The sequence below is a fragment of the Dendropsophus ebraccatus genome, chromosome 10, assembly GCF_027789765.1.
Source record: "Dendropsophus ebraccatus isolate aDenEbr1 chromosome 10, aDenEbr1.pat, whole genome shotgun sequence".
Taxonomy (NCBI): domain Eukaryota; kingdom Metazoa; phylum Chordata; class Amphibia; order Anura; family Hylidae; genus Dendropsophus; species Dendropsophus ebraccatus.
In genome coordinates, this window is record NC_091463.1 from 88599529 (window position 1) to 88624104 (window position 24576).

Below are 24576 nucleotides of genomic sequence, written 5' to 3' on the forward strand. Positions count from 1 at the left end.
GGCAACATGGGTTCGTCCAATGGGGAAGGACGTATGGGCGGGACAACGTGCGGCTCATACCTCGTTTTCAATTATAATCTAACCAATCATAAACTGATGTCCGGCTTGGATTCTTGCTTCACCCAAGTCTTAGCCAATAGCGTCTCTCCTATCATGAAGCTGTAAACCTGACGGATGAAACTGGCAATCTGATTGGTTTAGAGGGTTAGAAGGGGGCCGGGATAGTAGACAGGTTCTGTTCGCCGGTCGGTAGATTGGGCTGCGCCACGTGAGTAAGCGGGTTTTGCGCTGACATCACGGGAGGGCAGTGACGTCATTTTTAGAAGGATTTCAAAGTTCCTGACGACCTTAAGATGCCTAGAAAGCAGGATCTGGAAGACGAGGAGGAGAAGGGGAAGGAGACTGGTGAGTACGTGGTGGAGGGAGGAAGAAAGACTCAGATGATCACTATGGAGTATGGGAAATTTAAAGGAGAACTCTGAGGATAAGGGGTACTGGGTTATGCTATGACACCGGTTACAGATATTCACCAGCTGTTCCAAATCTCTGGCTGACAGATCATGATGGGGGTTGTAGTTCTGCTGTGCTGTGCGCTCGGTGATATAAGGTTATGCCGATGTTCGACATGACGAGAACGTGTTCACTGTTTTGATATCTGAGGTAGCCGCGTCACATTATGGGTCCAAAAGTCGCTGTCACTTTCTGGTTACAGGATGGGCTGATTGGTCTATACCAGGGATGGGGAACCGTTGGCCCTCCAGCTGTTCCAAAACTACAATTCCCATCACGCCTGGACAGCCAAAGCGAAGCTTTGGCTGTCCAGGCATGATGGGAATTGTAGTTTTGCAACAGCTGTAGAGCCAAGGTTCCCTAACCCTGGCCCATACAAATGAACCACCATCTATGTGTTAGATCGGGACACCAGACTCTTGGATGGAATTTTGGTGACCGGTCAAAGAATTGTCAGCCCTCACCTCAATATAATACAGATGCAACTGCAGCCAAATTGCTACTGATCTATAGTTACAGGACGGCACGTCATGCTAATATTTGGTGGAATGACGTGTTGCCGTATCAACTTAAAGGGAGTCACCATGTATGTCCAGGCGCAAACAGCTGATCGGCAGGGCTACCTGGTGCTGGATTCTCACCAATAACACATAGATGGCTGCTCATTTGTACAGACCAGGGATGGGGAACCTTGGCTCTACACCTGTTGCAAAACTACAATTCCCGTCATGCCTGTACAGCCAAAGCTTCGCATTTCATGGAAGTTTTCATGGGGCCTAAAGGAGTCATCTGTATAATGAATTGGATAAAGACACGATTAAAGATGGAGCCTCCATCATGGCTCCTTTATGTCTTTAACAGTCGTATGTGGAGGCATGAAGAGCAGGGTGGCGCCTCAGTAGTTGATCAGAGTGAAGCGTTCTCTTAAAGGGGTTATCCAGCGCTACAAAAACATGGCCACTTTTCCCCCTACTGTTGTCTCCAGTTCAGGTGTGGTTTGCAATTAAGCTCCATTTACTTCAATGGAACAGAGTTTCAAAACCTCACCCAAACTGGAGACAACAGTAGGGGGAAAGTGGCCATGTTTTTGTAGCGCTGGATAACCCCTTTAATTGGAAGCTGCAGTAACCATACATGTTATTGGTAATGGTCCACTGCCCGCCCAGAGTACCCCTTTAATAGCAGGTGTATGCTGAGGGGCTGCTGGGAACTGTTCTGTACACATGAACACATGACACGTCACATTACTGACACCTGTCAGCAGAACGCCCCTCCCTCCCCCGCTGACTCAGCCTCTGCTCATCCAGATAATGGAGCCACAGCCTCTTCTAATGTCTCTGTTTTTTACTTTCAGATAAAGTGGTGAAGAAAGGAAAGAAAGACAAGAAAGGAAAGAAATCGGTAATCCCATATGTGTGCTTTGTTTTGTGGGAAGAAGTTTAAAAAAAAAAAAGTGCATAGAAGTATTGGATTTATTGAAGGAATAGTTATTGTGCTGTGACTGATGGCATCACGCTCCGTGTCTCCCTGCAGACGTGGTCACTGACTGCTCCAGCCAAGGAGACCACAACCTGGAAAGTCTTGGGAGAATCGCACAACCAAGTGCTTCTCCCACCTTATTCTGGGGATCAGTGGGTGTCTAAGCATCCAGACCCCAAACAATTACACATATGTGGGATAGTTTATCTATCCTAAGATAATAAGGTGGACAAGATGGAGGCTTTTACTTCTGACAGTCTTCTATGTTTCTATAGGTGAGCATCGGCAGAGCCATAACACTCGAAAGTAAATGTATCATCAGGACTGCGGAAATTTATTTTTTCTGTACCCTGAGTACTGGCGCAGTGATCCTGGTCGTGCAGTCCTTTTTCAAATCCTGCATGGTTCCCACTTGTGATGCAGTTTTCTTCTTGTGCTCCGGCCCGGCTCTATATACTGGAGGTGAGTCCGGCGCCACCAGTGTTACAATATTCCCTCCCCTCGATGAGGTGCTCTCACTTGATCCTAATAGAGTTGTCACCAAGGGGAGGGGATATTGTCACACTGGTGGTACCGGGCCCACCTGATAAAAGGACCGCGCCACTGGGATCCCCGCTCCGGCACCAATAAGGTAGTGAGAAGAAAAAAAAGGTCCTGGTGGTACATTCGCTTTAAGATGTAATTTCTTTTATTTCTCACTATGCAGTTAGTCAGCCAGTACAGTATATAATATTCAGATAATATATTCTCACTTAGTTCTTTCCATCTGAAAAATCCTCGAGTCCTTTCCTTCTGTTGGGTCATGTGATCTCGTGGTGAACCCACTGGAAATGACATGTGTTTCTGTGCTCTCTGTCACCATCTCAGTCAGCAGAACTTGTATGATGGAGCAGCATGGACTGTCCCACACAAGCTCTCCATGAGAGGGGAGACAGAGTGTTCTGTTAGCATTACTCATGGTGATTATAAAGCTTTTATTGCGGTTCTAATAGATTGGATGACATCTCAGCTTGCCTGATCATATACTTATGGTTTCTGAGCTTATTTAAATTTCCCTGTGTGCCCATACCAATGGTTATTACTCATTGTATGTTGTATAAGGAGCTGAAACTCTCTTCTTTCCTTTCTTCACCAGTTTTTCGAGGAGTTGTCAGCAGATAATAAACAGGCTCAGGAGGAGGAAGCGGCCAAGGAGCGAGAGAAGGAACAGCAGCTACAGCAGGTGGGGTAGCAAGTGCTGCATGAGACCCCGGACCGTCCCAGGGGTGACTGATATACAATGGTGCTGGTAAACCCCCGGGGGTACAGACCAGGGTTGGTCCATGATGCCTTTATGGGTATGGAGTCCTTGTATCCTGAGTCTACAGAAGTAGTGGGCCTGGCCTGTACTGTGATGGCTCATGTCTAATACCTGGGGTCAAATTCTTTTCTACAGCAAAAAAAGAAAGACAAAAAGAAGAAGGACCGGAGGAAACAGAAGGGAGGAGACGATGATGGGGACGAAGACCGGGAGATCACAGAGAAGCTGAAGAAACTGTCAGTGCAGCCCAGTGACGAGGAGGAAGAGTCAGGTACAGTGAGTCCTGCAGGTGTACTCTAGAGCTGCATTCACAATTCTGCTGGTTACTACTAGAAACCACAAGTCTGTCAGATACATCACTTACAGTATAACTGAGCTCCTGTAATGTAGGGCTGGTTGTACTGTAGAGATAGTTATCAGTGCACAGACCCTGAACAAGCAAGGAATACTGGTAAATCTAAGCTCTCAACATTGATCAAATGATGATAGATGGATGCAGCCTCCAGTCAATGCATCTGGTTGGAGGACTGGCGCACAGACAGTTTCTTCTAGTAAATGATGAAGCGGTGACCTCCTATTCGTCCACAATATGGATGGTGGCAACACTTGTGGCTGTAGTGGGGGCTCCTAGAGGTTGAGTGTCTGTCAGGGATGTGCCCTATTTTACTACTTCCTCCATTGCAGTCATTGGCTATGGATGTAGAATTGTCACTTTTATCTTGTCCTTATAATTTTTCATGGCTATTACTTGTAGAAGTTAAAAACATCCCAGTACTTCCTCTCTAATGTACTTGTTTCTTTTCTCATTTTGTAGACCCTGCCCCAGCCCCCCGACGTGGTAAAACACAAGTAAGTGGTCCCTTTTTCCCTCCATTTTGTACTTTGTTTAGTACAGGTCTTTATTAACAATTTTACTCTGTTTGTCCTGGAGGTTTTTCTATATAGTGCAGGCTGCTGTGTCTCCTCACAGTAAAATCCATCAGAGAGGCTGTCTGTCCGCTCAGTCTCCAACCCTTATCCCTCCTCTCCTGAATGATATTCTGGTGATAAATAAGAGAGAAGAGACCAAGATGTCAGGCAGCTTCATTCTGACGTATACAGAGCAGCCTGTACTACATGTGATAACCCACAGGTGAAACACTTAGTAAAATTTGGTAAAGAGAACGAGCGGGGAGAGGACTGTGTTGCAGCGTTGTCAAAAGTTTTTTCTAACAACAGTGACACTTTAAATGTCTTCATGATGGCTGATCAGAGGTCACACGACCCAGATACAGTAATTAAATGCTTTGCTTCTGCAGAGCTGGGATGAAACAGATGACACTGCAGGAATAGTGATGGTCAGTCTGCATTTTCCTCATAGCTGTAATTTTTTTGTAATTTCTGTAGATGTCAGGATGGCTGTTATCTTAGATCCCGGCTGTTAGAGCGGGGTCACAGCAGCATTATCTGCCATATATCTTGTATAGTTTTCCATGATAAACTGAATTATGGACTATCAGTCTATGTTCTTGTAGACGTCAAATTATAGAATTTTGCGCCATTGTTGTCAGGGCTGCGGAGTCGGTAAGCCGCAGATCCGACTCAAACTCCGACTCCTGAATTTTATCAGGACCGATTCCGACTCCCGGTCCTTCATAAATTGCCAGTCATATACCAGGGGAGTTATTTATCACACTGGCTCAGCAGTTTCTCCCTAATGTCCTACATGATCCTGGGGCGACTTCTGAGGGAGTAAAGGAATACTGTATATAAAGCAGCTTCTCCTGTGTGTGCAGTGGATCCAGTCTCCAGCCTTCATGTCCTGAACTACTCACAACTAGACTAGATGGGGCAGGGGGTCTTTTCCTGCTGACAATATTCTATGTTTCTAACTAATATTTACCATATACACAGAAGCACTGCTAACAATGCCAGATCCCTGTAATATAGAGGTCAGCCATAGTGATATAGAGAGGGGTCACACATAGTGATATAGAGAGGGGTCACACATAGTGATATAGAGAGGGGTCACACATAGAGAGGGGTCACACATAGAGAGGGGTCACACATAGAGAGGGGTCACACATAGAGAGGGGTCACACATAGAGAGGGGTCACACATAGAGAGGGGTCACACATAGAGAGGGGTCACACATAGAGAGGGGTCACACATAGAGAGGGGTCACACATAGAGAGGGGTCACACATAGAGAGGGGTCACACATAGAGAGGGGTCACACATAGAGAGGGGTCACACATAGAGAGGGGTCACACATAGAGAGGGGTCACACATAGAGAGGGGTCACACATAGAGAGGGGTCACACATAGAGAGGGGTCACACATAGAGAGGGGTCACACATAGAGAGGGGTCACACATAGAGAGGGGTCACACATAGAGAGGGGTCACACATAGAGAGGGGTCACACATAGAGAGGGGTCACACATAGAGAGGGGTCACACATAGAGAGGGGTCACACATAGAGAGGGGTCACACATAGAGAGGGGTCACACATAGTGATATAGAGAGGGGTCACACATAGTGATATAGAGAGGGGGTCACACATAGTGATATAGAAGGTCACTGTGGGGCACGCAATAGCACACCCACACACTCACACACACACACAACCTGCTGCAGCCATAGCATACACACACACCCACACAGCCTGCTGCGGCCATAGCACACATACACACAGCCTGCTGCAGCCATAGTGCGCACACACACACACACACAGCTTGCTGCAGCCATAGCATACACACACACCCACACAGCCTGCTGCGGCCATAGCACACATACACACAGCCTGCTGCAGCCATAGTGTGCACACACACACACACACACACACAGCTTGCTGCAGCCATAGCACACATACACACAGCCTGCTTCAGCTATAGCATACACACAGCCTACTGCAGCCATAGAACACTGAAGAAAAACACACAATCTTCTCCCAGAGAGAAACCACCACACTGAGGACGGAGGTTACTGCTACACTACTTATGTCTCCTTCCCCTCTATATTACACAGGATATCTTCATATTACACTGCTGCTCATATACAATCATCCAGCATCCAGGAAGAGAACAGCACAGATCTCACCTCACACAATGGACTCAAATGGAAACAAACTGACAAATAGTGACCGACAACTTTTCCCCGACCACCCTTATCTAATAGGGCCAGTGCTGTATTACTGATATATTCCCCAACCCCCCCCCACCCCCTTATGTAATAGACCCAGTGTCCTATTACTGATATATTCCCCGACCACCCTTATCTAATAGGGCCAGTGTCCTATTACTGATATATTCCCCGACCACCCTTATCTAATAGGGCCAGTGTCCTATTACTGATATATTCCCCGACCACTGTTACCTAATAGGGTCGGTGTCCTATTACTGATATATTCCCCGACCACCCTTATGTAATAGGGCCAGTGTCCTATTACTGATATATTCCCCGACCACCCTTATGTAATAGGGCCAGTGTCCTATTACTGATATATTCCCCGACCACCCTTATGTAATAGGGCCAGTGTCCTATTACTGATATATTCCCCGACCACCCTTATGTAATAGGGCCAGTGTCCTATTACTGATATATTCCCCAACCACCCTTATGTAATAGGGCCAGTGTCCTATTACTGATATATTCCCCGACTCCCCCCCCCCTTATGTAATAGGGCCAGTGTCCTATTACTGATATATTCCCCGACCCCCCCCCCCCCTTATGTAATAGGGCCAGTGTCCTATTACTGATATATTCCCCGACCACCCTTATGTAATAGGGCCAGTGTCCTATTACTGATATATTCCCCGACCCCCCTTATGTAATAGGGCCAGTGTCCTATTACTGATATATTCCCCGACCCCCCTTATGTAATAGGGCCAGTGTCCTATTACTGATATATTCCCCGACCCCCCCCCCCCCTTATGTAATAGGGCCAGTGTCCTATTACTGATATATTCCCCGACCCCCCCCCCTTATGTAATAGGGCCAGTGTCCTATTACTGATATATTCCCCGACCCCCCCCCCCCTTATGTAATAGGGCCAGTGTCCTATTACTGATATATTCCCCGACCCCCCCCCCCTTATGTAATAGGGCCAGTGTCCTATTACTGATATATTCCCCGACCCCCCTTATGTAATAGGGCCAGTGTCCTATTACTGATATATTCCCCGACCACCCTTATGTAAAAGGGCCAGTGTCCTATTACTGATATATTCCCCGACCCCCCCCCCTTATGTAATAGGGCCAGTGTCCTATTACTGATATATTCCCCGACCCCCCCCCCCCCCCCCTTATGTAATAGGACCAGTGTCCTATTACTGATATATTCCCCGACCCCCCTTATGTAATAGGGCCAGTGTCCTATTACTGATATATTCCCCGACCACCCTTATGTAATAGGGCCAGTGTCCTATTACTGATATATTCCCCGACCACCCTTATGTAAAAGGGCCAGTGTCCTATTACTGATATATTCCCCGACCCCCCCCCCTTATGTAATAGGGCCAGTGTCCTATTACTGATATATTCCCCGACCCCCCCCCCCCCCCTTATGTAATAGGACCAGTGTCCTATTACTGATATATTCCCCGACCCCCCTTATGTAATAGGGCCAGTGTCCTATTACTGATATATTCCCCGACCACCCTTATGTAAAAGGGCCAGTGTCCTATTCCTGATATATTCCCCGATCCCCCCCCCCCCTTATGTAATAGGGCCAGTGTCCTATTACTGATATATTCCCCGACCCCCCCCCCCTTATGTAATAGGGCCAGTGTCCTATTACTGATATATTCCCCGACCCCCCCCCCCCCTTATGTAATAGGGCCAGTGTCCTATTACTGATATATTCCCCGACCCCCCTTATGTAATAGGGCCAGTGTCCTATTACTGATATATTCCCCGACCCCCCTTATGTAATAGGGCCAGTGTCCTATTACTGATATATTCCCCGACCACCCTTATGTAAAAGGGCCAGTGTCCTATTACTGATATATTCCCCGACCCCCCCCCCCTTATGTAATAGGGCCAGTGTCCTATTACTGATATATTCCCCGACCCCCCCCCCCCCCCCCCTTATGTAATAGGGCCAGTGTCCTATTACTGATATATTCCCCGACCCCCCTTATGTAATAGGGCCAGTGTCCTATTACTGATATATTCCCCGACCACCCTTATGTAAAAGGGCCAGTGTCCTATTACTGATATATTCCCCGACCCCCCCCCCTTATGTAATAGGGCCAGTGTCCTATTACTGATATATTCCCCGACCCCCCCCCCCCTTATGTAATAGGGCCAGTGTCCTATTAGAATGTTGCTCATAATATATATTTATAAGCAAAACTTGTAAAATTCATATCAAAATTCAAAGACTTTTTTTAAAGCTGGAGTCGGTACATTTTTTTCCGACTCCAACTCCGACTCCATAGCCCTGATTGTTATGGGGATTGTTTTGGCACTTACTGATTGCTGGAAGAAACAGCTCCATGTGTTTTTTGCACTGATGTTGTTGGTTATTTTACAGCCCTCAGGGAAAAATATATTTGCTGCCCTCGGCAATGACGATAGTGATGAGGAGGAGAAGGAAGAAGAAGAGGAGGAGGAGGTAGAGCGGCCAACAAAGAAGAATAAAGGCAAAAAAGAAAAGAAAGAAGTAAAGGTGATGGATGAGAAGTTGTTTTCTGCGCCTGTTCCGGGGTTAGGGGGGTTGTGTGAGGAGGTTGCTGTACCAGGTCTGGGTTTTCTGTGAGTGTAGGGGGTGGACCTGTACTACCATGGTACATTGGGGTTGGGATTTATCACTGCAGGCTGTCATATTCACGAAGTTTATTTATAGATTTAAAAAATAAAATCTTTGCAAACTAATCTAATAGGTAGAAGAAGAAGAAAAGAAACCGAATAAGAAAGGAAAGAAGAATGAAACCAGCAAGCAGAAGGTAAAGTATAGGATATAGGAAGCGTTTGTATATGAAGAGCAGCGCTCACTTCACCTTTTCAAGGTAGTTTTCCCCTGAAGTCGTTGTCTCACTTCAACTAGTATTCTTAAATCATGACTGGGGATATATGCCGATCCAGAGGTCTCTCCAGAAGAGATTACCCTTACATTGAAAAGGTGGTGCGATGGCTGCTTTACATCTCATTTCCTTCCAGAATGCCTGTAAGTCTCCTTACATCTTTGATGCCCCTTTGGTTTGTACAATGATCTTACTGTTGTTGGTTCCTATTTTAGCCACCCAGTGAGGAAAGTGAGGAGGAAGTGCCAAAGGAAAAATTAAAAAGCAAAGTAAGTATATCCCGCTGTGTGTGTGATCCTGATCGGTCCTAACAATCGTACCCTCCCCTTGTAGGTGATCCTGATAGTCGCCTTCTCCCCTTGTATGTGATCTTGTTAGTCGCCTCCTCTTCTTGCAGGGTGATCCCGATAGTCGCTCCCTCCCCTTGTAGGTGATCCTCATAGTCGCCTCCTCCCCTTGTACGTGATCCTGTTAGTCGCCTCCTCTTCTTGTAGGTGATCCCGATAGTCGCTCCCTCCCCTTGTAGGTGATCCTCATAGTCGCCTCCTCCCCTGCAGGGTGATCCTGATAGGTCCTTGAAGATGGCCCTTCCCATTTCAGGATGAAGGAAGTAGCTTCTGTTCCATAAAGATGACCTGATAACACTAAGATATTCTCATTCTCCTAATAGAAACCTCCGCCCAAAGCTCCTGATCTCAGTGATGAAGAAGAGAAGAAACCCAAGAAGGGCAAACAGAAGCCAAAACCTCCCCAGGTGAGATCTCTCCCCTCAGTGACCTCCATCGCTCCTTCATAGACCTGTGCCAGTTTTACCTACATTACTTAGGATTGTCCAGTAAGAGCAGCCCTGTTCTATATGCCCTTTCAGAGTATGTAGATGGGGATCCCTAGCTATGAGCTGGGATAGAGAGACAGCAGTCATCACCTCTCTCTCTGGACTCAGGCAGCCTAGTATTATAGACTCCAATGGACGTTGTGTAATACCACATTCACTGCAGGGGGGATACAACTAATGCGTTTATTCTGTTGCTTTTAGAATCGATTTGTTGCTCTGGAGGATGATGAGGATGATGATAATGAATATATGAGAAGTGCAGGATCTGATAAGGTGAGTGTGGGGCTGTCAGAGGACGCACATGGCACCATAGGCCAGGTGGAGTTGTGCCCTTGTGAGGAGCTTTCCTTGGTTACCAATACTACCTGCATCAACCACTAGGGGGAGTGCACCACACAGACTAGCTGAATACATCTGTAGGCAGATGGCTCCCCCTGTTGGTGGCTGAACATAGCCAGAGTTTTCTTATATATCAATATCTTCCTCAGACATAAATTATCAGTGTGGAAGTCTGTTTTTAATATTGAAATGGAGGACATCAGCATTAATAATTGCATTTATTTAATGCTTTCAGTAGGAAGTGAAGCACCCTGAGTTTTGTTACGGGGCATTATTACTTCTCCTTGCCCCATAGTTTTAGAGCGATAGGGTCGGCTACACAACATTGGTAAAAATCTGATCTGACACTGGGTTTGATTGACAGTCGGCGGATGAAGGAGATGACGGGGATGAAAAGCCCGCAGCAGCTGAGGATCCTTTTGCCAACATGAGTAAGAAGGAGAAGAAGAAAATGAAGAAACAGGTCAGTGTGGAGGGTATTGTCCAGGATTTCTTCAGTTCGGGAAAGGCCTGTAACTTCTACCTCTGACTGTATTGGCCACACTGCTTGACCTCCCTCCTCTTTTATAGCTGGACTATGAGAAGCAGGTGGCCACCATGAAGAAGGCAACAGCGGCAGAGAACGACTTCTCCGTGTCACAAGCAGAACTCTCCTCTCGTCAGGCCATGCTGGAGAACGCCTCCGACATCAAGGTACATGTGGTCACAGAATTACTCCATTGCCTTATATTTTTTATTAGGACTTTTGGTAATACACGAGGGTTGGGAATTCTTCAGCCCTCCAGCTGTTGCAAATTTACAATTCCCATCATGCCCAGACAGCCCCCAGGCTTTCCAGGTATGATGGGTATTGTAGTTTTTGCAACAACTAGAGGACCCAAAGTTTCCCATCCCTGGAATACACAGAAACCTAGCTGGCTGTGGCTGGAAATTGACAGCAGTTTTTTACATCAGGTTTCAATAAAATGAGACCTTCACCATTTACATTCTTGGTTGAAAAACGTGTTCTGAAATTGTGCGGAGCCCCCCGCCAAGTTTTCTAAAGTAATAAATTCCCTTTTTAAAGTTCCCTTTTTAACGTGTTATCTCAATCTTATCTCTATTCACAATGGGGTTTTTTTGCGTTTAGCTAGAGAAATTCAGTATTTCTGCCCACGGCAAAGAGTTGTTCGTTAATGCTGACTTGTACGTTGTGGCGGGCCGTCGCTATGGTTTAGTGGGTCCCAATGGGTGAGTATACTTAGGTATATCCCGTTTTGTCTTTGTCCGTTGTCAGTGCTCTTGCATACTCAAGATTACTTCTTTTCTCCGTCAGGAAGGGGAAGACCACACTCCTAAAACACATAGCTAACCGGGCCCTGAATATTCCCCCAAATATTGATGTGTTGCTTTGTGAGCAAGGTAAGAAAAGATGGGGGTCCTGATATCGCCATGTCCTGTCGACTCACCGCTGCTTGTCCTTCACGTATGTCTGGTCTCTTACCTGCAGAGGTTGTGGCTGATGAGACCCCGGCCGTCCAGGCCGTTCTTAAAGCTGATACCAAGCGTCTGAAGTTATTGGAGCAGGAGAAGAGACTGCAGGCCAGGCTGGAGAAGGGGGATGATAGTGTAGCTGAGCTCCTGGAGAAGGTAACCGTGGTGGGGTTACAGGGACAGTGGTGGACACTATAGCGGAGCAGTGTATGACCATGTGTTATATACTCACCCAGGTTTATGAAGAGTTAAGAGCATCCGGAGCCGCCTCTGCAGAAGCCAAAGCTCGTAGGATCTTGGCAGGTTTGGGATTCACCCCGGAGATGCAGGATCGGGAGACCAAGAGATTCAGTGGAGGCTGGAGGATGAGAGTGTCACTGGCCAGGTAACTACATCCGCCTGGTTTACCCACAATACACTGCTATATTTTACTGTCCTGGGGCCTGACTTGTGCCCTGTGACGTCACAGATCATGTAAGATCCATGTCTATCCTCATTGTGCTCTTTTGCTGAAACTAAATGTGAGAAGTTGAAGCTGCATCTCCCTCTTCCCCCTCTTCATATGTGAGTAGATGGTTCCAGTACTTTGCACAAACTCTCACCGTGTTCTGTATTTCAGGGCTCTCTTTATGGAACCAACGCTCCTCATGTTGGATGAGCCCACAAATCACTTGGATCTCAACGCCGTCATCTGGCTCAATAAGTGAGTTCGGTACTCTGGTATCCGCAGACTTGCAGATGTAGTTCACATAGAGTCTATAAGACTTCTACCTCTCCGGAGCCGCTGAGTAGTGAGCTGACTTTTTCTTTCCTTGACGTATTGATAGTTATCTCCAGGGCTGGAAGAAAACCCTCCTCATAGTGTCCCACGACCAGGGATTCTTGGACGATGTATGTACAGACATAATGCACCTTGATGGACAGAAGCTGTATTATTACCGGGGAAATTACAGTGAGTGTTCAAGGGCCAAGAGACCTTTGGCTGATCCCTCCATATGCATGGGGTCTGGGCCTGACGCTACTGATTTATCCTTCCAGTGACCTTTAAGAAGATGTATCAGCAAAAACAGAAGGAGATGCAGAAACAGTATGACAAGCAGGAAAAGAAGCTGAAGGAGTTAAAAGCTGGAGGGAAGTCTTCCAAGCAAGCGGTAAGAGGCTGGCACTTCCAGTGTTGGAGTCTATGGTTTACACTAAGGCAATCTGCATGTAATACCCAGTACCTCTTAAAGGCACAGAGCGCTGAATAACATTGATCTGTATCCTATACTATGAGATACTTATTAGAATTCCCCTTTAAGTGGCAGTGTTTCTCACATTCTGGTCTTCATCTGCTCTAGGAAAAGCAGACGAAAGAAGCCTTAACGCGGAAGCAGCAGAAATGTCGGAAGAAGAATACAGATGAGGAAGGCCATGAACCAGCAGAGTTACTGAAGAGACCAAAGGAGTACACCGTAAAGTTCACCTTCCCAAACCCCCCACCGCTCAGCCCTCCAATCCTGGGCCTGCATGGTAAGAAGAGTCCTTCACCAATCTCACCTTTGTCTTACACCAAGGGCTGCGAGACCATGATCGCTTCTTTGTGTTCTTGTAGGGGTTGATTTTGGCTATCATGGACAGAAAATGCTGTTTAAGAACCTGGATTTTGGCATAGACATGGATTCCAGAGGTGAGGCCCTAATATACTGCTTCTCTGTACAAGAATATAACTATTATAATACTGCTCCTATATACAGGAATATAACTACTATAATACTGCCCCCTATATACAAGAATATAACTACTATAATACTGTTCCTATATACAGGAATATAACTACTATAATACTGCTCCTATATACAATATTACTACTATAATACTGCTCCTATATACAATATAACTACTATAATACTGCTCCTATATACAATATAACTACTATAATACTGCTCCTATATACAGGAATATAACTACTATAATTAATAAACAACGTGGAGAGAAAGAGGAACGCACTCACCGCGTCGGCTATGAAGCTTGATCCTTTATTGCATGAATAGTAAGGTGCTCATGTGACGCGAAAATGTTTGCTGCTAGGACGCCAGACCTGCACTTTCCTCCCTCCCCCATGAGCACCTTACTATTCATGCAATAAAGGATCAAGTTTCATAGCCGACACGGTGAGTGCGTTCCTCTTTCTCTCCACGTTGTTTGTTACAAGTGACTTTTGCTGGCACATGTGGCTATTGGTGTATTTGATCAGGTGAATTGTCCTTACACATACTGCTCGCTTGTTAGTGCTCTCTGCGGAGAGACGCTAGGTGGTGCGGACCCTTTCCCTTGTGTGTTGCATAACTACTATAATACTGCTCCTATATACAAGAATATAACTACTATAATGGCACAAGCAGGTAGATACAAAGAGTCCAAAGCACTCACCGCATAGTAGCAGTCTTTAGCAATTTATTACACGGATCATCACAGGGACGTACTCTGAACTTGACAAAGCGCTTTGGCGTGAAACTGTTCGCAGAGACGCTCCCGCACCTCTTCCATCTTTCCCCCTCCCTGTGATGATCTGTGTAATAAATCGCTAAAGACTGCTACTATCCGGTGAGTGCTTTGGACTCTTTGTATCTACCTGCTTGTGCCATTTTACACTTTGCTTCCTGCCGATGCACCCCGGATGTCTATTCACATACGCCTCACCTGAATCCATTCAGCCCGATACACCGATAGTGCAAGCACTTTCTTCTCTCGTTGGATTATAACTACTATAATACTGCTCCTATATACAGAAATATAACTACTATAATACTGCTCCTATATACAAGAATATAACTACTATAATACTGCTCCTATATACAGGGATATAACTACTATAATACTGCTCCTATATACAGGGATATAACTACTATAATACTGCTCCTATATACAAGAATATAACTACTATAATACTGCTCCTATATACAGAAATATAACTACTATAATACTGCTCCTATATACAGAAATATAACTACTATAATACTGCTCCTATATACAGAAATATAACTACTATAATACTGCTCCTATATACAGGAATATAACTACTATTATACGGCTCGAATATACTATAATACCTCTCCTATATACAAGAATATAACTACTATAATACTGCTCCTATATACAAGAATATAACTACTATAATACTGCTCCTATATCAGGGCTCCAGACTAAAAAATTTACCTAGGAGCCATTGGCTCCTAACCTGAAAAATTTAGGCGCCAAATAGAATATTTGGTCGCCAACATTTTAAACCATGTAAAATTAATGTTATGTTAAATGGGACTTACTGTGTGCAGAGGCCGCGGCAGCATCCTCCTCCTTTAGATCCTTTCTTTTCTTAGTTTGAAAACGTTCAACATGGAAACTTGCAACTTGACAACCATATCCAGTCTGACAACCATATCCAGTCTGACTCAGTACTTCAGCCTCACTTGGCTAGCCTTTTAATGAGGCTTACTCTTCTGAACTTGAACTTAAAGGGAACCTGTCGACCCCCGTGCCGGGGTGACAGGCTCCCGACCCCCCGTTAGAACCCCCTATACTCACCTCATCGCGCCGGGTCCCGCTTCTGAAGATGGCCGGGTCACGGAGATCTCAGCCGCTGCAGCCCGGCGTGCGCTGAGAGATGAGTCCAACGCTCATAGAGAATGACGGGAGAGTCCAGCACTCCGTCATTCTCTATGAGCGTTGGACTCATCTCTCAGTGTGCGCGCCGGGCTGCAGCGGCTGAGATCTCCGTGACCCGACCATCTTCAGAAGCGGGACCCGGCGCGATGAGGTGAGTATAGGGGGTTCTAACGGGGGGTTGGGAGCCTGTCACCCCGGCACCGGGGGTGACAGGTTCCCTTTAAAAGCTTGCAACAGTCTATACATACTGAGCTAGACTTATGACTGCAGCCATAGTGACCCCCCACAAGATGTGTATATAGATAGATATATCTCTCACCTAGTGACTAATGCAAGTGACCCCCTACAATACAGACACCTGAGGGGCCCTGATAATAATAATTGTGCATATATCTATCTCCCAGTGTCTGCAGCCAGTTTGCCCTACACTTATAGATGGCCCCCTCCCCTTATAGATGACCCCCTCTACCCCCATTATAGATGCCCCCTCCTCCCCCCCATTATAGATGCCCCCTCCTCCCCCCATTATAGATACCCCCTCTTCTCCCCCCTTATAGATGCCCCCTCTTCTCCCCCCCTTATAGATACCCCCTCTTCTCCCCCCTTATAGATGCCCCCTCTTCTCCCCCCCTTATAGATGCCCCCTCTCCCCCCCCATTATAGATGCCCCCTCTTCTCCCCCCTTATAGATACCCCCTCCCCTTATAGATGCCCCCTCTTCTCCCCCCCCTTATAGATACCCCCTCCCCTTATAGATGCCCCCTCTTCTCCCCCCCTTATAGATACCCCCTCCCCTTATAGATGCCCCCTCTTCTCCCCCCCTTATAGATACCCCCTCCCCTTATAGATGCCCCCTCTCCCCCCCCATTATAGATGCCCCCTCTTCTCCCCCCCTTATAGATACCCCCTCCCCTTATAGATGCCCCCTCTTCTCCCCCCCTTATAGATACCCCCTCCCCTTATAGATGCCCCCTCTTCTCCCCCCCTTATAGATGCCCCCTCTCCCCCCCCCATTATAGATGCCCCCTCTTCTCCCCCCCCTTATAGATACCCCCTCCCCTTATAGATGCCCCCCTCTTCCCCCCCCCCCATTATAGATGCCCCCTCCCCCCCCATTATAGATGCCTCCTCTTCTCCCCCCCTTTATAGATGCCCCCCTCTCCCCCCCCATTATAGATGCCCCCTCTTCTCCCCCCCTTATAGATGCCCCCCCCCCCTTTCCTCTATGCTAAGCAATATTTAAAAAAAAAAAAACAAACACACAAACTCACCTGACAACCCGCTCCCCCGGCGATCCTCTTCTTCTTCGGACGCTGTCCCCGGCTGATGCGCGGCTGCCGGGGGTGTCCCGTCCTATCCCCGGCAGCGCGTCGCGTCAGTGAGCTCCCTGTACGCCGGGGCTGTGACTTCTGACACAGGAAGCGTCTCTGACGCGCGCTTCCTGTGCCGGAAGTCAGGGCCCCAGGCAGCTCACTGATGCGCCGCGCTGCCGGGGATAGGATGGGACACCCCCGGCAGCCGCGCATCAGCCGCGCATCTTAAAGAGACAGCGCGCCGGGGCCAGTCGCAAATGGCGCCCAGATTAATAAATCTGGGCGCCATTTGCAAAATGTCAGTCGCATTGGCGACCATTTTGGTCGCCATCTGGAGCCCTGTATATACAGGAATATAACTATAATAGTGCCTCCTATGTACAAGAATATAACTACTATTATACGGCTCGAATATACTATAATACCTCTCCTATATACAAGAATATAACTACTATAATACTGCTCCTATATACAGGAATATAACTACTATAATACTGCTCCTATATACAGGAATATAACTACTATAATACTGCTCCTATATACAGGAATATAACTACTATAATACTGCTCCTATATACAGGAATATAACTACTATAATACTGCTCCTATATACAGAAATATAATTACTATAATACGAACTGGAGAGAATGGAACCGCTGCACATCCCATCTATGGCTGATACTAATGCCGCTAGGCCTATATTAAAAATCAACACCAGAGTGTCTGTATATGAATTGATCAAGCCATATTGCCCCGTGTACCACCGCGCAGGTCCTCTGGTCCACACGGGTCCCTACGCTAACTCCACACCGTGTCGGTCAGCGGCAGCCAACCCCGCAAAGCGTGCACGTGCAGGGAAGGGAGGCCATGGAACGGCCCTGCAACCCCAATGTCACAGGACCAGACCCAAAAAACCCCACCAAAACCCAGCCAGCACCACCGGCGGGGAAGGCTGCCCCCAAACGACACAAGTATGATATGGTATTCTCTCCAGTTCGTGATAACTACTATAATACTGCTCCTATATACAAGCATATAACTACTATAATACTGCTCCTATAAACAAGAATATAACTACTATAATACTGCTCCCTATATACAAGAATATAACTACTATAATACTGCCCCTTATATACAAGAATATAACTACTATAACACTGCTCCTATATAGAAGAATATAACTACTATAACACTGCTCCTATATACAGGAATATAACAACTGTAATACTTCTCCTATATACAGGAATATAACTACTATAATACTGCTCCTATATACAAGAATATAACTACTATAACACTGCCCCTTATATACAGGAATATAACTACTATAATACTTCCTCCTTTGTATAATATGGATCCGAGTATGTAGAGGAATTGTAATACCTGAATGATAATGAAATCTTCTTTCTCCCCAGTTTGTATTGTGGGTCCGAACGGTGTGGGGAAGAGTACGCTGCTGCTGCTGCTGACTGGTAAACTGACCCCTGTGAGTATATGGCTGTCATATCTCTTTAGTGACCTCCTGTATTTGTAGCTTTGAATATTAACCATTTCATGTTTAACTTCACAGACAAAAGGAGAAATGAGGAAAAACCACCGGCTGGTGAGTCCTGGGCTCTTCAGAGGACAATGCCGCCTCTTCTTACTCCTGGTCTATAACACTGCCTTCTATCTTCTCTTGTTCCCATAGAAAATTGGGTTCTTTAACCAGCAATATGCCGACCAGCTAAACATGGAGGAGACTGCGACGGAATATCTGCAGAGGAACTTCAACCTCCCGTACCAGGATGCCAGGAAGTGTCTGGGGAGGTTTGGACTGGAGAGCCATGCACACACCATTCAGATCTGCAAACTTTCAGGTGATTAATCCACCTTGCCCCATGTCCTCCTATGTAATAAATACCTCATTGATACTAATAGAGGGGTATAATGTCATCATTACAGGGGGGCAGAAAGCTCGTGTCGTCTTTGCCGAATTATGTTGTAGAGAACCCGATGTCCTCATTTTGGTGAGTACATGTACACTCCTATATTGGTCTTGTACATGTAATAAACCTGTCATACTGATTCAGTCTCTTCACTACTGCCCCCTACAGGATGAACCTACAAATAACTTGGATATTGAATCCATTGATGCTCTGGCTGAAGCAGTGAATGAATATAAAGGAGGTGAGTGTCCACCATTATGTGACTGATGTCCACATTGCTGTCTGGGGAGGGTTTTATAGCTGGGGAAATGTAACTGGAGTTCCCCTTTAAATTTGTTCATTAGTTATTTGGTTAAAATGGACTGTGACCCATACATTGGCACAGATAAGTCCAGTAAGGACCCTTTCATTGTGCCTTTTGTAGTGTATATAGGTATGAAAGAGTGGGGTCCACCTTTTGGGCCCCAGAGCATAGAGCCACTATCAAGCAGCGGCTGTCGATCTGATGGAAGTGTTCCTTCCATAGACAGCCATTCACTTGATGGGCGGCATGTAGTACCGACTATGTCCTGTAGTGGCCGCTGCAGAAGCGATAAATAACTGGTGTCCAGCCATAGAAGCTGCCACTTTATGGGAAGGGGGTTCTTTTTTTAGGAATTCAATGTTTTCCTTTAAAGAAACTCAAAGCTCAATCCTTATATACTGTATATATGAATGGTATGTTGTCAAGTTTAGGAGAGACTGGGAGGTTGAGTAACCCTTTAAATAGAACTGTGCCACTTATGCCAGACTAGGCTAGACATGAATGACCTGTACGATGGTGCCAGGGGTGCATCCATTCTGCAGACAGATGATGGTGGGTGCTTCTATGTATTGTGGAGATTTTACATAGATTATACTTGTGCATTTCATGTCGCCCTCCGCCACTAATATTGCCCCCAACCTCTCTATAGCGGTGATCACTGTCAGCCATGACGCCCGTCTCATCACAGAGACAAACTGCCATCTGTGGGTTGTAGAGGACCAGACTGTGAATCAGATAGAAGGAGACTTCGATGACTACAAGAGGGAAGTCCTGGAGAGCCTGGGCGAGGTCATAATCAACAAGCCCAAGGACAAGGAGTGACCGGCCACAAGCGGCGTGCCATAACCACCTGCCCAGATACCGACCCTCTGTGAGATGTGGTGGAGGAATAAGGACGGGGGGCTCCGATTTTTAATTCTCATTTTGCTGCCTTGTTATTGCAGAGAAGACAAATAAATATTTATATAATGGCTGCAGAGCGGTCTGTGCGTCACCTACCCCAGGTCCCCATCATATACATGGATTCCATTTGTTATCAAACTCCTTGCATGATCTGTCTTCCCTGTATGCAGATATCTGGTAATATTGGTCTTAGGTTATGACTGGAAGTGAACAAAGAGGCAGCTGGGTGGTGGTCTAAGGGCTGCCATGCTGCACTCTCAGGATAGCCCTTCACATAAGATGGCCGTTCAGCCAACAGCAGTCATTCCCAATTCACCATACAAGTGGCTTGACTAAGTATATATGTATTTTGAATAGGAAGCAGGGAGAAAGCTGTTGCCAGACAATTGAAAGGTGACCATACACATTAGATGTGAGTTTCCTAGAGCGCTGTAAGGGTATATTCACTTGTACTGTGTACGTTGCAGATTTTATGCTGGTAAGTCAATGATAGAATGTGCAGCATACATAGTACATGTGAGTGTATCCTAAATGTGACCTGGAGGAGAGGAGGGATATCTGCCCTCAGGTTTAGCCCAGATCTGCACTGGTTGACCACGTTTTTGTGTACGTTAAAAATGGATCCATTAAATGGACAGCAAAAACACAGTGTGAACCCAGCCTAAGAATATTTATACAGATTTCTCAAGCTCTCCAATACCAAGATTCTCTTCCTTGCTCATAACAACCAATCACAGCTCAGCTTTCACTTTACCACAGCTCATAAATATTTGAAAGCAGAGCTGTGATTGGTTGCTATGGGCAGCAAGGGACATTCCTACCGTAGTACTGCTTGATAAAGCTCCCTGTATGTCTACTGAGCTAGTGTGAACCCTGTATTGCTGTTCTTCCGCTGTCTACCTCACACAGCAGTCACACTGTGTGTCCCCTTTCCAGGCCAGGTTCCAGTCCTCTGCCCCCCCCCCCTCCCCCCTGCTTTTGGCACAGAGAACCTTGCTAATTTGTGTTCCCTCAACCCCATAGGATCCTGCTAAGTTAGTCTCTCTACCCCTCCCCCCTCTCATAGGAGAACCCCTTAGGGTAGCTTCACACGTAATGGAATCGCAGCGGATTTCATGCTGTGAGTTTACAGTGAAATCCACTGCAATTTCCCTCCTGTCAGTTTCAAAAGGATTACATACTCCCAGTGGAATTGTTATCCCGCTGCTAGTATGTAAGCGGCGGCACCCTTAACCCCCGGCAGCCCAGTGCATATGTTACTCGGTCTGTGCTCCGGCTTATTCTGAGACTCCCGGGGTCCTGACATCCCACTGTCCCACCGCAGCGCACTGATTGGCTGAGCGAGATGTTCAGATGCCGGGAGCCACAGAACAAGCCGGAGCGCAGACCAGGTAATGTAGAAGTAGAATGAATCCCGGAACTCGCTTGTGTAAACTGCAGTTTACACAAGCGAGTTACGGGATTCATTCCACTTCTATGTGACTTACTGCTACAAGCACCGCGCCGCAGAAATAAACGGAGTGCCGGTTGTTTAAATTTTCTGACCAGGTAATGTATGCACTGGGCCACAGGAGGGTTAAGGGGGCTGACGCTTACATACTCGCAGCGGGATGACAATTCCACTGCGAGTATGTAATCCTACTGAAATTAACAAAAGGGGAATCGCTGCAGATTTTGCTGTGAAATCCGCTGTGATTCCGTTACATGTGAAGCTACCCTTACACTGGACTATAGGCTGACCAGGGGCAGCATTTCCTCTAGAGCAGCGCTTCTCAAACTTTTGTACTGGAGCCTCACCCAACAGAGCAAAGTGATGCCTGGGCCTCACCCAATGGCGGATTATAATGTGGGCAGTTTGGGCGGCCACCCGGGGGGCCCATGCCACGCCGCCCACATTATAATGCCGCTGCGGCCCGGCCCCCCCTCGCCACTGCAGGCTCTTGTGACCGCAAGCATTGTTTTGCTTGCAGTCACAAGAGTCCTGCTCTTACTGTTCCCCGGCTGATGTGCGGCTGCCGGTGGTGTCCCGTCCTATCCCCCGGCAGCGCGCGCATCACAGAGCTCCCCGTGCGCCTGCTGCTGTGACTTCCGGCGCACGGGGAGCTCTGTGATGCGCGCACTGCCGGGGACAGGATGGGACACCTCCGGCAGCCGCACATCAGCCGGGGACAGGCGGAGAGGCTCGACGGGGGAACGGGTTGTAAGGTGAGTTTTTTGTTTTTTGTTTTTTGTTTTTTTAATCTGCCTGCACGGAGGGGGAGGGGGGACCAATCTATAAGGGGGGAAAAGAGGGGGACCATCTATAAGAGGGGGACCATCTCTAAGAGGGGGGGGGAAAAGAGGGGGACCATCTCTAAGAGGGGGGGAAAAGAGGGGGACCATCTCTAAGAGGGGGGGAAAAGAGGGGGACCATCTCTAAGAGGGGGGGAAAAGAGGGGGACCATCTCTAAGAGGGGGGGAAAGAGGGGGACCATCTCTAAGAGGAGGGGGGCCATCTATAAGAGGGGGACCATCTATGGGGGGGGAAGAGGGGGACCATCTATAAGAGGGGGGGGGGAGAGGGGCACCATCTATAAGAGGGGGGGGGGGGAAGAGGGGGACCATCTATAAGAGGGGGACCATCTATAAGAGGGGGGGAAGAGGGGGGCCATCTATAAGGGGGGAAAGAGGGGGACCATCAATAAGGATATAAGGGGGGGAGAGGGGGACCATCTATAAGGGGGGGAGAGGGGGACCATCTATAAGGGGGGGAGAGGGGTACCATCTATAAGGGGGGGAAGAGGGGGGCCATCTATAAGGGGGGGGGGAAGAGGGGTACCATCTATAAGGGGGGGGGGAAGAGGGGACCATCTATAAGAGGGGGGAGAGGGGGACCATCTATAAGGGGGGGAGAGGGGGACCATCTATAAGAGGGGGGAGAGGGGGACCATCAATAAGGATATAAGGGGGGGGGAGAGGGGGGCCATCTATAAGGGGGGGGGGGGAAAGAGGGGTACCATCTATAAGGGGGGGGAAAGAGGGGGACCATCTATAAGGGGGGGAGAGGGGGACCATCAATAAGGATATAAGGGGGGGGAGAGGGGGACCATCTATAAGGCGGGAAGAGGGGGGCCATCTATAAGGGGGGGAAAGAGGGGTACCATCTATAAGGGGGGGGAGAGGGGGACCGTCTCCTATAGGATTAGCACCCTCCTCTACTGATATCCTCTGTGCTGCTGGGACGCTGCGACCTCCCCTATAAGATCAGCCCCCTCCTCTCCTGACATCCTCTGTGCTGCTGTGACCCTCCCCTATAAGATCAGCCCCCTCCTCTCCTGACATCCTCTGTGCTGCTGTGACCCTCCCCTATTAGATCAGCGCCCTCCTCTCCTGACATCCTCTGTGCTGCTGGGACCTCTCCTATAGATCAGCACCCTCCTCTACTGATATCCTCTGTGCTGCTGGGAGGCTGCGACCTCCCCTATAAGATCAGCCCCCTCCTCTCCTGACATCCTCTGTGCTGCTGTGACCCTCCCCTATAAGATCAGCCCCCTCCTCTCCTGACATCCTCTGTGCTGCTGTGACCCTCCCCTATTAGATCAGCGCCCTCCTCTCCTGACATCCTCTGTGCTGCTGGGACCTCTCCTATAGATCAGCACCCTCCTCTCCTGACATCCTCTGTGCTGCTGGGACCTCTCCTATAGATCAGCACCCTCCTCTCCTGACATCCTCTGTGCTGCTGGGACCTCTCCTATAGGGGGGAGGGGGGCCCAGGTTACATTTAATTCGCCACTGGCCTCACCAGACTGTCCAAGAGCCTCACCATCCGTGAGTCCGTGGAAAAATAAAAACTATTGCTCAGTCTGTCTACCCTTCATTTGTCTCCTAAACACTATAACATTAAAATAAGTATAAAAAGAGTCAATAATGTTCCTAATCCTGAGAGTGTGGCAGCCAGGAAAAGCCTTTAGTCTCCAGCTGTGCCTTACCAGCAACTAGGGGGTGCCTCGCAGTGTGAGAAGCACTGCTCTAGACAGTGGCAGCGTCTTCAAACTACAGATTATAAATCCTGTCTGCCTGTTTGCAGGTGTAAATCTAGGTGATAAATTAGATGTGGGAAGAGGCTGAACTGTCTGGTAATAATGCACATAATAATCATGCTCCAGCTGTGCCCCTACCTATTATTAATAAACCCCTGCGCCACTATTTAATGACCCCTTTCTTCCCTCCATACACTAATTATGCACACTGTGCTTCTTTACAGTAATAGTACCCCTGTGCCCCCAGTAATATTGCTCTCTGTTGTCCCAGATTATAATAATGCCCCCCCCCCCCCCATCATATAGTAATAATGATCCATTGTGGCCAAACAGAATAAAAATAAATGGGAGTTATTAAACTGGTGTAAAGTTAAACTGGCTCAGTTGCCCCTAGCAACCAATCATTTTACTTTTTATTCCTTACAGATTCTTTGGCAAATGAAAGGTGAAATCTGATTGGTTGCTAGGGGCAACTGAGCCAATTCTACTTTACACCATGTTTGATAAATCTCCCCCTAAATGCT

General features: G+C 47.4%; 1 protein-coding gene across 1 annotated transcript; it reads left to right on the forward strand.

Moving 5' to 3' along the window:
• Positions 1 to 146: 146 nt before the first annotated feature.
• On the forward strand, positions 147 to 20101 carry ABCF1 (ATP binding cassette subfamily F member 1). Its single transcript, XM_069943774.1, has 27 exons — positions 147 to 405; positions 1865 to 1911; positions 3125 to 3211; positions 3425 to 3560; positions 4104 to 4138; positions 8804 to 8938; positions 9153 to 9215; positions 9509 to 9562; positions 9964 to 10047; positions 10330 to 10401; positions 10832 to 10930; positions 11038 to 11160; positions 11597 to 11697; positions 11783 to 11868; positions 11957 to 12096; positions 12177 to 12325; positions 12560 to 12643; positions 12768 to 12892; positions 12979 to 13091; positions 13281 to 13452; positions 13535 to 13609; positions 18314 to 18384; positions 18469 to 18501; positions 18589 to 18757; positions 18843 to 18907; positions 18995 to 19067; positions 19780 to 20101. The coding sequence occupies exons 1-27, from the start codon at positions 354 to 356 to the stop codon at positions 19950 to 19952; spliced, it is 2616 nt and encodes an 871-aa protein (XP_069799875.1). The 5' UTR covers positions 147 to 353; the 3' UTR covers positions 19953 to 20101.
• The last annotated feature ends 4475 nt before the right edge of the window (positions 20102 to 24576 follow it).